General features: G+C 40.2%; 2 protein-coding genes across 2 annotated transcripts; one reads left to right on the forward strand and one right to left on the reverse strand.

The window, feature by feature from the left end:
• Positions 1-1,594: 1,594 nt before the first annotated feature.
• LOC116721873 (ras-related protein Rab-36-like) lies at positions 1,595-13,590 on the forward strand. Its single transcript, XM_032565900.1, has 12 exons — positions 1,595-2,241; positions 7,682-7,751; positions 8,395-8,479; positions 10,612-10,703; positions 11,133-11,234; positions 11,308-11,372; positions 11,480-11,531; positions 12,115-12,196; positions 12,273-12,363; positions 12,479-12,592; positions 12,716-12,756; positions 13,315-13,590. Exons 2-12 carry the CDS (start codon positions 7,690-7,692, stop codon positions 13,528-13,530), a joined length of 1,002 nt encoding a protein of 333 aa, XP_032421791.1. The 5' UTR covers positions 1,595-2,241; positions 7,682-7,689; the 3' UTR covers positions 13,531-13,590.
• Positions 3,196-4,767, reverse strand: LOC116721872 (zinc finger BED domain-containing protein 1-like). The gene is made up of 3 exons (XM_032565899.1): positions 4,646-4,767; positions 4,090-4,560; positions 3,196-3,993 (listed from the first exon to the last, which is right to left on the reverse strand). The coding sequence occupies exons 1-3, from the start codon at positions 4,745-4,747 to the stop codon at positions 3,466-3,468; spliced, it is 1,101 nt and encodes a 366-aa protein (XP_032421790.1). The 5' UTR covers positions 4,748-4,767; the 3' UTR covers positions 3,196-3,465.
• Positions 13,591-13,911: the final 321 nt, after the last annotated feature.

The following is a 13,911-nucleotide window of genomic DNA, read 5'->3' on the forward strand; positions in this document are numbered from 1 at the left end:
CAATGGAGAATCGATGTGTGTCCTGTCAGTGGGTCAGTTCCCAAAACCACAAGAAAAAATAAAAGGCAGGCCGTGCACATGCAGGATGAAAAGCTCAGTTCGGGTTAATGCAACCCCTCTTGAAACTCCATCAGGTGTTGGTGGTATAGTCGTTAGCATAGCTGCCTTCCAAGCAGTTGGCCTGGGTTTGAATCCTGGCCAACACATTTTTTACATTTGTTGCATGTACATCTTGAAAATTTGTCTTCTCACATATTAATGATTATCTTTGGAATGCTCCCACAGTATTGTGGAAGGAGGGTTACCCTGTGTAAAGTTCAATACAGATATCTTCACACAAAGAATGAATACATATATACAGACACACACTCACACTCACACCCCGACCTGTCCAGGTCTTGCCCGAAACGTTCGCTGGGGATACGCACCATCACCCTTCCCGACTCCACTAGGGACAAGGGTGTTAGAAAATGGATGGATGTATATATATGTATGCAAGATTTTATTTTAGCAGAAAAGGCTTTGGACTAAACTGTTACTCGTGTTACTCGTCAGGAGGAGGGCTTTAACCAAAAAGTCAGGATGGAAGCCACTCTGGAGAATCCAAGTCGTCTCGAGGAGTAAACAATACCTGAAGAGCACAGAGGACAACGAAGAGTTACTTAGAGGGAAAAAAAAACTCAGAGGGCTAACTCCGAGGGGCTCAGTTTACCAAGCAGGTAAAACACTCAGGCGTCGAAGTGCTGGCAGTCAGCTTCTTTAACCTCCACAGGATGATGAGATGATGACTGTCGGTGCGTAAAACCCATGGGCGCGCATCCCAGGTAGACAGCCTCTGGCTCCATCTAGTGGGCCACAGTGATGCTACAGACCCACACCAGGAAGAGGGAAAAAAAGAAAAACCAAAAGGAAAAAAGGACCAAAACCCCCAGAACCCGACAATTACAGCCGCTGTAGTTTCTAAACGTTGGACTAATGTATACGTCATTCACAACAAACATCAAATAGAACAAATATATTTCATAAAATTTTAACAAACAAATGGCTTCTACCGCGATAATTATGTGAAATTAAATTAATTATATCCCGGAACCCCCGCGGTGACCAATAGGCCGCAGCGGCGCTGAGCTGCGAGGGCCGCCGCCTGACGCAGCTTGTGGCTTTAATTTAAAATGAAATTGTTGCGATACACCCCTGTTAAGGTGTCCATGCTTTGTTATGTTAAATTAATCTATTTAAGTACTAATGTATGGCAACCGCTTGTCAATAAATCGTTTCTTAGAATTAAGAATAAATCATATATTTTATATAATTTGATTGTACTGGTGAGGTTTGTAATCAAGAGAAATGTTACACACACAAAAGAAAGACAGTGGCTGGTGAAGTGTTTGAGTGACCAGTAAAATAAATAAATAAATAAAAAATCGTTATCTCTGGCTAGTTGAAAAAAAGTCTCAATTTCCACCCGTTTGAAACCAACGCCACGAACAATACTGATGGTTCTGAAGAGTAAAAGATAACAGAGGGGACTTACTGCAGAAGCATAAAACAATTACGTTCACATTTTAGCTACTTGTTTATTTCTAGTCACATTCATGGTATTACTTTTACTTAAAAAACAATTCCGCGAAATTAGCTGAAGCTAAGTGGCTTGAAGAATTAGCCGTGATAATTTCGGTAAGCAAGAATGCAACAATGAGGTTAGTCGAGTTTTGCTACCCACCCAGCTAGCTATTGGTGGTTGTTGTTGTTTTTTACCTGTTTTTGTGCTTTTTTCCAAGTCAAAATTACGAAAATATTTTAGCAATGAATTCTTGGTGAACTTGAACTAAACTGTAGCATTGTCTATCAAATATTTCGAACATTTCATCTTCGGCCCAAATGAACAATTCACCTGATTCCAGACGCTCCATACTAGTCTAGTGTCGGACGTGCGTGCAAAATTGAGACTGGCGCTGTAGCTGTAGCTGTAGCATTGGCCTTAAAGTATATATACAATGCGTTTAAATCCTTCCTTTTCTTATGTAAATCCTTCGCTTATGATCTATAAAAAGTAGAACTGCAATGCTCTGGTCTGAATTCCACAGACCTCTAGCCCACCCTGTTCTGAGGCGCATTTTAGAACAACTCTTAGTTTGTCAACGACTTGTCTGTCCAACATGTAGGAGCCAGAGTCTGACCCAGAGCAGGAGAAAGAAGACGGCGAACCTGCAAAAGAAAATTTTATTGTGACACAATCAGGTCGGCAGCAATTGTTATCAACCAGAAATGTATTATTGTCTTCGGTAGCAGGTTAAAACGTTTGATAAGTTGTGATTTTTATGTATTGTAACGATTCTGTGTTTTAGTTCTGCTGGGGTTCATGTGGTTATTTGTATTTTTTATAAGTTGCATTGTGATCCTTTTTGTTATATGTAGCGTTATGGGCTTCCCCTGTCTGACTCTGCTGGCTCCCGCTCACATGTGATAGGCCTGTCATGTGGGCGGGGGATCGGTGGAGCGGGAGTACCAGGACCGGAAGTGGGGAGAGTTCAGAGGGGAGTTAGTAGTGATGGTGAGATGAAGCCTCATGAGGCATTGAACCACTTGAGCCAACTGGTTCAGAAAGGGTTCATTTCTTGAAGCTTCATGTGCACACGAAACCACCTACTGGCCAGGTGTATAAGCACAGCCAGCTGTATCTTAACAAGTGATGCATTGAATTTTTGTCTATTATGGCTCTTGGGAATGACTTCACAAAAGGTGTAAGACGAAATAATTTGTCTACATAAATTATGTATACACATATGTGTATAATAAAATATTGTTTGAATGTATTCTCTGTGTGTAATTATTCCCAAAATAGTAGTGTCATGTGATATGGCATGTTGTGTAATAATGTTTTTCTGTGACTCTAGAAAAATGGCATGGGCTTAATCAGGCAGAGGACAGTGAAAGTGCTTGTGGAACTAGGGAGGGGGTAGTGAATAGGCTAATGCTTGTGTAACTTGGATGATTTCATGCATTTTTATTAAGAAACAACAATTTCTCCACAGTTTTTGGTTTCAAACGATTTCTCTTTTTTGACACTACTTCTCCAGCCTTTGAAAAGACACGCTCACATGGCACAGATGATGCCGGGGTGCATAAATAAATAAGTGCAAGTTTGTACAGATTGGGGTACAGTGACCGATGATTAACCCAGTTCTCCAGGGGGTTCTCCAGCCTGCTTATGTTTGCCTCTGACAGGTAGCGCTGGACCTCTACGGTGGCATCTGCTGACACATTTTGAGTCCTCTTTGCCTCCATGACACTAGTGTCCAATCTTTGCCAAAGTCTGCTACCTAAATGGAAACCACAGGTCATGTTAGTAAGTGTTGTAATAGGAATAAGTAATCTCAAAATGTAATATAAAAGATTACCTCCAGTGAATTCTTGAGAGGTGGAAGCCTGGGGAATCTCGTGAGTGTTCTCTTCTGTGTTCCGTCAGATGACGGCGGCACACTCTGAAGTCAAGCGCTTCACTGCTTCAGCAGCTTTTGTGTTGCTGAAAAATGCTATAAGTTTAAATCGTGGGTCCAGGAGTGTAGCCAGCGACAAGATGCTCATTGACTGGAGCATGTGCAGCTTCTCCCTGAGCTGTCTGATGAGCTGCTCTCCTATTTCCACTGCTACTGCAGGTGCCGACTTGGTGTCTTCCTCCTGAAGGGCTTTCTCTATCATTTTCAGGAGGGGGATAACTTTTGATGCCGACACGTGTTCTTCTGCAGAGAGCTCCGTGGTGGCGTCATAGAAAGGAGAGAGTAAAGAAAGGCACGCTACAACAATGTCAAACTCACTGGCAGTGAAAAAGGGAATGTCAGTGTGTAATCCAGCCAATGCCGCTCCTACTGGCTCCCTCAACTCCACCAGACGTTGCAGCATCAAGTAGGTGCTGTTCCATCTTGTTTCCACCTCCTGCATCAGCTTGGTTGCTTGCATGCCCAGCTGAAGCTGCACTTGTGTAAGCTTCTCCTTTAAAGATACAGAAGAGTAGGCCATTAAGTCACTGCAGTAGGAGTACAGACAAACTATTAACATTATATATTGGAATAAAAGAAAAGAGCATACCTTAGCAGTGGTGCTGCTTCTAAAGTAGCCAACCAGCTTCCTTGCTTTGGCCCGGAGGCCAGAGAGCACAGGGTGCTGGTCAAGCGCCCTCTTCACAACAAGATTGAGGGTGTGAGCAACACAAATGTGGTGGCGAAGCTTCAGCTCTCCCATGCATACCACCATATTAGGAGCACCATCGGTGACCATGCATGTCACCTTGCCTGAGATTCCCCATTCCTCCATCAGGGAAGCTTTCACACAAGCAATATTTTCACCAGTGTGAGACTGGGGGAATGCCTGCACTCCCAACAACACCGAGCTCAGCTTTTCGTTCTCCTCCACAAAGTGGCATGTCACTGCCAGGTAGGCATCCATGTTGATGGATGTCCACATATCTGATGTAAGGCTAACAGCAGCCACCTTCTCTACTTTAGCCATAGCGTGCTCCTTAGCAGACTCATATTTGGCCTCCACCATGGCCTTCAGAGCCTAAAGGAAGAAATATATATATATTGCTGAATTGTGACACATACAATAATGTAGTCATTTGTTTCATGTATGGACCCACACATACCTGCCTTGTAGGGAGAACATAATTGGGATCCAGCTTAGACACAAATGTCCTGAATCCAACGTCATCCACAATAGTGAAAGGCTGGGTATCCTTCACTATCATGGAGACTAGAGCTTCATCCAGCTCTTGTTGTCTGATGGCTGGTTAAAAGGGAATAAATACAGTGTCTGTTACCTGTCTTTATTTGCACAACAAGCAAACATCAGCATGCAAAAATTGTGATAGTGTGTTTGTAATATAGTAATGAAATACCTTGGCTGGGTGAAGCTCCAGTTTCCTCCCTATTCTCATGCAAGGCACGGTAGTGCCTTAGCATTAATGAGGTGTTATTATTGTACCCCAACTCCTTGGAGCACAATAAACACCTCACCTTTACAGAAAATAAGAAACAGTGAAAAATACAGTTCCTCATAAGCAAACCTAATGCATCTGCAAATGTTCAGTTCACCTTACCTTGTTAGGGCTTATCAAATCGAAATGTTCCCACATAGGGGAAATCCTCCTCTTTCTCGCTGGCTCCATCCTACTCCTATCCTGTCCTCGCGCTCCTAAATCTCCTATCTATCCATCTATCTATCTATCTATCTTTCTCCTAAACTCTCCAAACACCAAACTAACTGTCTCAAACTAAATAACCACTATCCAAACTCTACTATCCAAACTATCAAAACTTTATCTACTCTCTCAACTGACCGCAACTCGCCTACAACAACCCACATTTTGAATGGAGCCTGTGGGGTTTCTAAAGCTGTCAAACCCCGCGCCAAACTCTGAGCCACTTCCCGAAGCAGTCACGTGGTACAGCCGGGCAGCGAGGCTTCGGACGTCATCGTTTTGGGCTCCTCCCCTAAATGAAGCAAGCTTCGATACGCGCTTTACGGAAACGCCCCCTCCATTACTCGACACACGCCTCGAAGCCTCGGCACATCACGTAACATCACTAGGAGTTAGCAGTGAAGCTAACAGTTGAGTGTGCCCGTTTGTATGAGGCGTGAGCTGCAGCCTCAGAAATAGCAGCTTGTACTTATTTCTAATAAACCCTGTTGGCGGGACTACATCTGCGGTGGTGGCGTCATTACAGTATATTTAATGTCTCTCCTGTTTGTTTGTTTGTTTGTTTGTTTGTGTTAGCAGAGTCACTCTTCGGCACAGCGTTCAACGTGACAACATGAGACTCACACGGGTTGTGGCTTTCGTGTTGAACCCTCTTAGCTTAAGGACACACCCTTTATTGTACATGAGTGTCTTAAATTAGACAGGTCACGTGATGTGACACACAATAATCCAATAATGATAAAAACAACAACAAATGAGAGCACAAAAACATTCATACTGTCAACACCCCCACTTGCTCACTTTTGGGTAACTTCCTCTGTCTCTTAATACTTCTACCAAAATACATTCATGTTACACCAAACATAAACATTTCATACTTCCTCAACTTAACCTTTGCTGCTGGTTTAGTTAGTACATCTGCAACCATTTCATTAGTTGGACAGTACTCTAGAAAGACTTTTCCTTCATTTACAACTGATCTGACAAAATGATATTTAATATCAATATGTTTACATCTTTGTCTATACACAGGATTTTTGGCTAAGGATATGGTACCCTGATTGTCCTCATAAATCTTAGCTAAATAATCCTTACCATCCATGTTGAACAACAGTTGTTTCAAGTATAAGCATTCCTGTACAGTAACAGCTAATGCCATGTACTCTGCTTCACATGTAGATAGAGATACTGTAGGCTGTCTTTTGGTCTTCCACGAGACCAACGGACCCTCTCTATTTAGACTCATACAGTAACCTGTTGTACTTCTTCGATCTGTTACATCGCCTGCCCAATCAGCATCACTGTATGCATATATAAGGTTATCACAGGCACCCTTTTTAAAACATAGTACTTTATCTTGTGTGCCTCTTAGATACCTAAAAACATGCTTTACAGTATTCCACTGTTCTGTGGTTGGGTTTGCAAAGTACTGTGACAGTTTGCTTACAACATAGTTTAAATCTGGTCTTGTACATGTTGACAAATAGACAAATAGCTCCCTATTGCCTCCCTGTATTTTCTGACATCATTCATTACTTCAGCATTATCAGCATAGTTAAGTTTCTGCTCACAAGGGGTAGTTCGTGGCTTACAGTTCAGCATGTCAAACTTTTCCAGTATTTTCTTTACATACTTCGACTGTGACATTTTAATACTGTCAGCATCTTTCTGAAAGTCAATGCCAAGAAAATGTGTCAAGTTTCCTAAGTCCTTCATCCTAAATTTGGAGTTAAGTTTTTCTTTTATATCTCTAAGGATATTCGTATCACTGGCAGCAATAATCAAATCATCGACCCATATAATGATAAACACAGTTTCAGTATCAGTAATCTTTGTGTAAACACAATGATCAGCAGGGTTTTGAACAAACTTGATTTCACATAGATAGTCATGCAACATTCTGTTCCAGTTTCTGCTCGACTGTTTAAGTCCATAAAGAGATTTTTGCAGTTTATACACCAGTCTTTTATTTTCTTGAGATTCCTTCTTGTAGCCCTCTGGTTGTTCAATATAAAGTTCACATTCAATTGGGGCAGTTTGTTTGTTTGTTTTACTTATATAAATGTTCGCCTTCTGCTTTCCACCCAGGAGCTGTTACAACAAAGTTTCAGAATCTGACCACAGGGTGGCGCAATCAGTTTATGGTTTAACTGTCAGGTGCCCTAAGTTAAAACAATTTGCAAATATGAACTTATTTGTTGTTTTATAATAACATTACAGAAACATGTAGAACCATACAATTAGAACAAAGCACTTAAGGTGGGATGGAGACCTTGATTTACCTTTTGCGTTCAAATGAAAAACATTGTCACTTTTATATCAAACAATGACTTCTCTTTCAAATGGTGCAACTTATACACTGCAGATCTGATTAGCCACTTTGCAATTAAACTATTTGCTAAAATTTATATAGAAAAGCGAAATCACATAACAAATACGTTAATGTACGGTTGTCATGGTAACGACTTCCCCATGCAACAGTGTGAGGGATGCAGAGAGCAGTCATCCGCGGGGATCCAAGGAAGCAAACATTTCACCTGAATCATTTGGGGTGAGTTTGACTTATTCATTTAAAAGACACGGTTCCCTACCGACACTCGGTGTTTTCAGATCAAACATATTGATACGGGTATGTGAGGTGAATGAATAGTATCTAAGGAATCTTCATGTCTGAAACAAAATGAAAGTACATATCCGGTTACTACTTATCACAATAAAACAGTGATCGTAATCTGAAAGGTGGAATATTGTTGAGGGGAGACAGGAATCTAAAATAATCAAAAGTGAAACTAAAATAATTGTAATAGTTTGTAAAAGGAATGATATTTTATTTGATTGATACATAGTTTTGTGACTTTGCCTTTATTTGAACGGGAATTGCTTTATTTCCGGTGTAGTGCTTGATAGTTTTATAAACTGCAGCCACCCCAGCTACTCCGGTTTTATCACTATCCAAGCAGTTGCACAAACGTCATTCCACTCTTATGTCGGCACTTCCACTCATGTTATAATGTGGCAACCTACCATATGGAGAAAATTCCCCCCATAATACCATGGTCAAATGTTAAAAAATTTGTGGTAGTTAGACTAATGTTCAGAGAATAAATACAACCATTATCACACATTCTTCTTTAATTGCAGTTCATAAATATATAAGTTGTTGGATAGTTTACAGATTGTTTTGTTTCTTTAAGTGCCATCATGCAGGATCACAGGAATGGTATGAAGCCATTTCCACCACCAGTCAGCAACGACAGGATCATCTTAGAATTCCCTCAAGTATATCCTCTTTTTTTCATGTTTACTGTGATGATAATAATTTATTTTAAATAGATGTAGGTCCACCAGAATCTTTGCACTGTGTTTACAGTTTTGTGAACCAGGAGTGTCCAACCGTAGTCCTAGAGATATACTGTCTTCCAAGCTGCAGATGCATGCCTGCTCCAATCCAGCTGAATTGAATTACCTCTTCACCCATTCATAAAGTTAGGGAAATGCTTGACTTAGAGTCATTAAATTGATTCAAGTGTGTTGGAAAAGGATTGCATTGAAAACCTGCAGGACTGGAGTTGAAAACCGTTGGACAGGGGAGCTCAAGTCCAGTTCTCAAGAGCTACCATCCCCTAACTTTCAGATGCTTCCCTGCTCCAAAATACCTGAATCAAATGAACGGCTTGTTAACAGACCTGTTCAGAGCTGATCCTGGTCTGTTGGAGTAAGAATGCATCTATAATTGCAGGTCAGTAGCTCTGGAGGACTGGACTTGAGCTCCCCTGCTGTAGGATACAAGTGACTATTTTACTTACGTAGATCAGTGGTGTCCAAAGTCAGCCAGTATCCTTAATGTTTTCATTCTTTCCTTGGTTTAGCACACCTGAGTCAAATGATTGTTCATTAGCAGGCCCCTGCTGAATTTTGACATGCTGAGGAGGAAACTACGTTACTTGGTGGTTTCCTCCTCAGGCAATTTGCCTTTAGGACCAGAGTTGGGAAATACTGCCAGTTAAATGAATGTCACCACCAGTGATGTCAGTAACGCGTTACATAGTAACTGACGTCAGACCACTTTTTTCAGCAGCAAGTAATCTAACGTGTTGCTATTTCAAATCCAGTAGTCAGACTACAGTTACTTATCGAAATCACTGTGCGTTACTATTTTCTTTTGTAATTTAATTTTATTTCCTCTACACGTCTTGATTAGCGACAGCCGTTTCTATGCAACAGTATCAGAAGCGACAGAAACATAAACAATGGAGGGAAGAGGGAGATGCGCATTTTGTTGCTGGAAAAATAGAAACTATTTTGAGTTTTGCTCGCCAAGTCTGATTATTATAAGCAGCTTTGGGCTTGTTTTCTTCTAAAGTCGCTTGCAGATTTAATGAGTCGCAGGTTGCGGTTTCTGGGCTTGGAAATAAGCAGACATAAACCCCAGAATGTGTCTGACATTCAGTTAGTTTTAGCTCTCCATGCTCTCCATGTCCATCATTTCCCGGATGATCCGTCCCGTTGTGTCTTTGTTAATGTCAAGTTAATATTTTACCTGACAGACGTCGAGCTTCACGTTGCGCTACAAAAAACTGCTAACATGGAGGCTAATATGAACAGTGCAATGAACGTGAAAACAGCCACGAATGAACGAGTCCGTAAAGCTGTGCAACTAAACGCCATTATAATTATTAATATTAAGATAAGAGTCACAAATCTGTGCAGCGGGACATCTGATTTGTGGAGCGGCAGGAGGAGCGCTGTGTTCTGACAGCAAACACAGGGCCGTAACGCACAACCTGGAGGCTAAAATACTATTTATAGCTTTCCAGACAATAGAAACACACAAAAACACGCACAAATTACTAACGTTTTTACACGTTTAATTTTGACAGGAGGTGGGGCGTTGTTGTTAGCAGCTGCTGAAAGTAACTACAAAAGTAACTTTTAATGTAACTTAGTTACTTTCCAACTCAAGTAATCAGTAATCTAATTAAGTTACTTTGTCAAGGAGTAATCACTAATCCGATTAAAGTTACTTTTTGAAAGTAACTATGCCATCACTGGTCACCACATTCAGGATTATCAGAATTATTCTTTGTAATGACAAGTAACAGGGACGGACTTGATGTTGGACCTTTCCTTTTATAGCTTTTGGCTAAAATTTTATATATTTTAGCTCACTTTTCTCATTAGCATTTAATGTATTTATTCATATATTTTAAACTTGTGCTTTACATTTGATAAAGGTTTACAAGTATGTAAGATTTCATGTGTATATGTGTGCTTGAGTGGGTTAGATTGTATGTGTCTACTGTGTGTAATGTCACTATGTGCACTGTGAGCTACTGTAACCAAGGATAAATTCCTTGCATTTGTGAATGTATTTGGCAAATAAAACCTGATTCTGATTCCATTGTTTTCAGTGCTACACTCCAGAGGCCTCCTTCCAGCTGAAGACAGACTGGGACATTCAGACTAAAGCAGCCTTTAAACACCAAGCTGCCAGGCTGCAGACGTGAGTCTCCAATTGTTGTTTTTTTCCCCCAATTACGATGAACATCACTTTGTCACCCATAACATCAATTTTATATAATCTCAGAATTCAGCCTTCAATTGGAGTCTATGTGTATGATGTTCACTTTCCACCCCAGGCCTAAAAAACAGTTAGTGGAGCTGATACTGCCTAAGGAGAACTGATACCCAGACTACATTATCATTATCATTATCATTATCATTATCTTTCATTCAGCATTTTCTTTTTTTGTTGAAAGCCACCACTTTCAACAAAAAAAAAGTTGAAAGTGGTATATTAATACACAGTTTCTGTGTATTAATATTCAATCTTAATCTTTTGTATTTGGTGATACCCTTTTATTATTAAGTGCACCCACCATTTGTAATGCTAGTGGATAAAGGAAGTGTTTAACTTTTTTTTCTTTTTCAGATTTTGTAAAGATGTCTTTGAAAGAGACTACAAAGCCACAATAGGAGTGGATTTTGAGATCGAGAGGTTTCAGATATTGGGAGTACCTTTCTCCCTTCAAATGTAAGTGTTATAAAAAAAATCATCCATCCTGTGTGTTTTCCTCTTTGTGCTGATCGTTGACATTTTCTTCTAGCTGGGATACAGCAGGGCAGGAAAAATTCAAATGCATTGCATCTACATACTATAGAGGCGCTCAAGGTGAGACGTTTTTGTAATATCTATCTTTCACTGTACATCTATTGCTGAATGAGACGCTTCAGATGTGGAGTCATATAAGCTAATTAGATCCTACTGATTTTGTCCAGTGATTGTCACAGTGTTTGACATGGCAGATATTCAATCCTTGAATCATGCACGGTAAGATTTATTTATTTATTTTTTTCCAGTGTTGTAGAAAATGTGTTTTAGAACTTGATGATCAATACTTTTATAGTTATTGTATGGAAGCACAACAAAATTAATTTCAGTACAACCCATCCAAGAAGACAGGTGGCTAGGGCTGCAGCTATCATCCGTGGTGCTGCCACTTAAGTTGTGGATCAATCCAGCAATTTACATTATTTCTGTAAGTAAAAACAAAAATGGGGGTTTGGGGTGAAGTGGCATGGATTCAAATTTCTCATTTGCTAACCTAAGCTGACAGAGACGGCATGCAGAGAATTACATAGAAATAAAGGTCTAAGGTAGCTTTAGAAACACTGCAGAGATTTACATCTAAGATGGGAGAATCTGTTGACTGGAAAACGTAATCAAACATTCCACAAATCTGGCTTAATTGAAAAGTTGCATAAAAAAGAAATTACAAAAAAGTCTGAACTGCTTGTTAGTCTTGTTAGCATCATTCTGTAATAACATCAAACTTTAAATTAAATTTATTCTAACTTAAATATGTGCTGAATATAAACGTATACAATACAATTTGAGGTGGTTCTTTTTATAGTCAGTGGTTGGAGGAAGCCATGAGAGAAAATGATCCCAATTCTTGTTTCATCTTCTTGGTTGGCACCAAGACTGACCTTCTGGTGAGTGTCTTCTAAATCGGATGCATATGCTGAAAGAACATACATTCTTCTGTTGCACAACTAACTTTATGTAAAGCCCTCAGATGAAAGGGAGAGAACTGAAAAAGATGCTGTCCATATTGCAGCAGAGATGCATGCAGAGTTCTGGACACTTTCAGCCAAAACAGGTAACACTTAGACTTCATGCTGTCCGTTGTGTATGCTGCAGTTTAAACAGCTTTCATCCACTGAGTACATGTTATGTTATAAGTCTATGTTAGAACTATTTGCTGTCATTTGCAGGGGAGAACGTGCAGGCATTTTTCTTTAGGGTGGCTGGTTTGACTTTTGAAAACTGTATAATGAAGGACATGGAGAAAGGTGTTCCAGCTAGTATTGGCTGTGGGAATACTATCAGTGAGTAAATAAGTCTGATTATGTCAGAAACTTACAATGAATCAATAAATATACCTTATTAATCCCAGAGAGAAATTCACAATAAGAGTTCTTGTATAGACATAAACATGTTTGTCTTGTCAGAATCGGATCGTATCACTCTCGCAGAGGGCACATATCCCAAGGTGAGGAGAAGCTGCTGCTGATAGTCTGCCTGTTGGGGAGAGCTGCTCCACATAGATACAGCTGCAAGAATCAAAGTAACTGGCCATGTTCCACCAGACTGAAATGTGCCTTATTGCTTACTCTATATGTTCTTTTCTTTCTCAAACCACCATGTATTTCTAAGTTTGTAAATAATTCAATCAAATCTTAATGGGTTGACACTGCCAGTGTTTTTCACGGTGCATGTTATATGACAATAAACTCAAATGATGTCCTGATTATGTGGACAGTAGGCACATAAAATACAGATTTAGATGGATTTACTATTTTAAAAGTAAACTATAGGAACTGTTTGGAAAAGGCAGATATCTTTTTTGCTTAAATTCTTCCTGTGAGCAGATGTATTACATCTTTCTGAGTCTAAGGTGTCTTTTCCTTTAATCAGTGTTTAGTGGACTATGTCTCATCCATCTTGTGTAAAGCAAGGGAGGAAGTATGTATTATAAAATGTATGTGTCTCAAGAGTAATGGTTATGTGAATGGTTCTAAATGTTTATGAACTATGACCCCTTATGAAGAAGAACATCATTGGACCCACTGTTACTGGGACCCCACTATGGAGCCAGGCCTGCAGGTGGAGCACACTGGCAAGCCCCTGGTGGCCGGGCCTTAATGCATGGACCTCAGCCAGGGACAGCTTGAAGAGAAAACGTGGGCCCCCCTTCCTATCACCACCTGTGGGAGGGGCCAAAGGGGTCAGGGGCACTGTGGGATGGGTGATGGCCAAGGGTTAGGACTTTGGTGGAAGTGGATGGATGGATGGACATAAATTAAAACATGGGTAAAAATTCTAAGTAATGCAGCTGTTTCTTATAAACAAGGGTTCCAGTATTTTTCCTCCTGAACAAGCCCCTGACTGAAGACTCTATTAGAGTAATGCTAGGGGTTCTCAAATTATTGTTTTTGTTTAATGACATTCATTTTTGCATACTGAGCTCCTGATCAAGTCTTTTTTAGCCTGTTCAGCGTTTTAAATCATTGACTCTTACACTGCTGTGTTGCTAGGTCCACCTCTGGTTAAACATTTCCCTATTACACACAGCTCATTTAAATGAAAGGGTCAGCAGGCCTTGGTACCTTTTTGATGTTGGCGACTAGGTAATTCAGTCAATTGA

The sequence above is a fragment of the Xiphophorus hellerii genome, chromosome 6, assembly GCF_003331165.1.
Source record: "Xiphophorus hellerii strain 12219 chromosome 6, Xiphophorus_hellerii-4.1, whole genome shotgun sequence".
Classification (NCBI taxonomy): domain Eukaryota; kingdom Metazoa; phylum Chordata; class Actinopteri; order Cyprinodontiformes; family Poeciliidae; genus Xiphophorus; species Xiphophorus hellerii.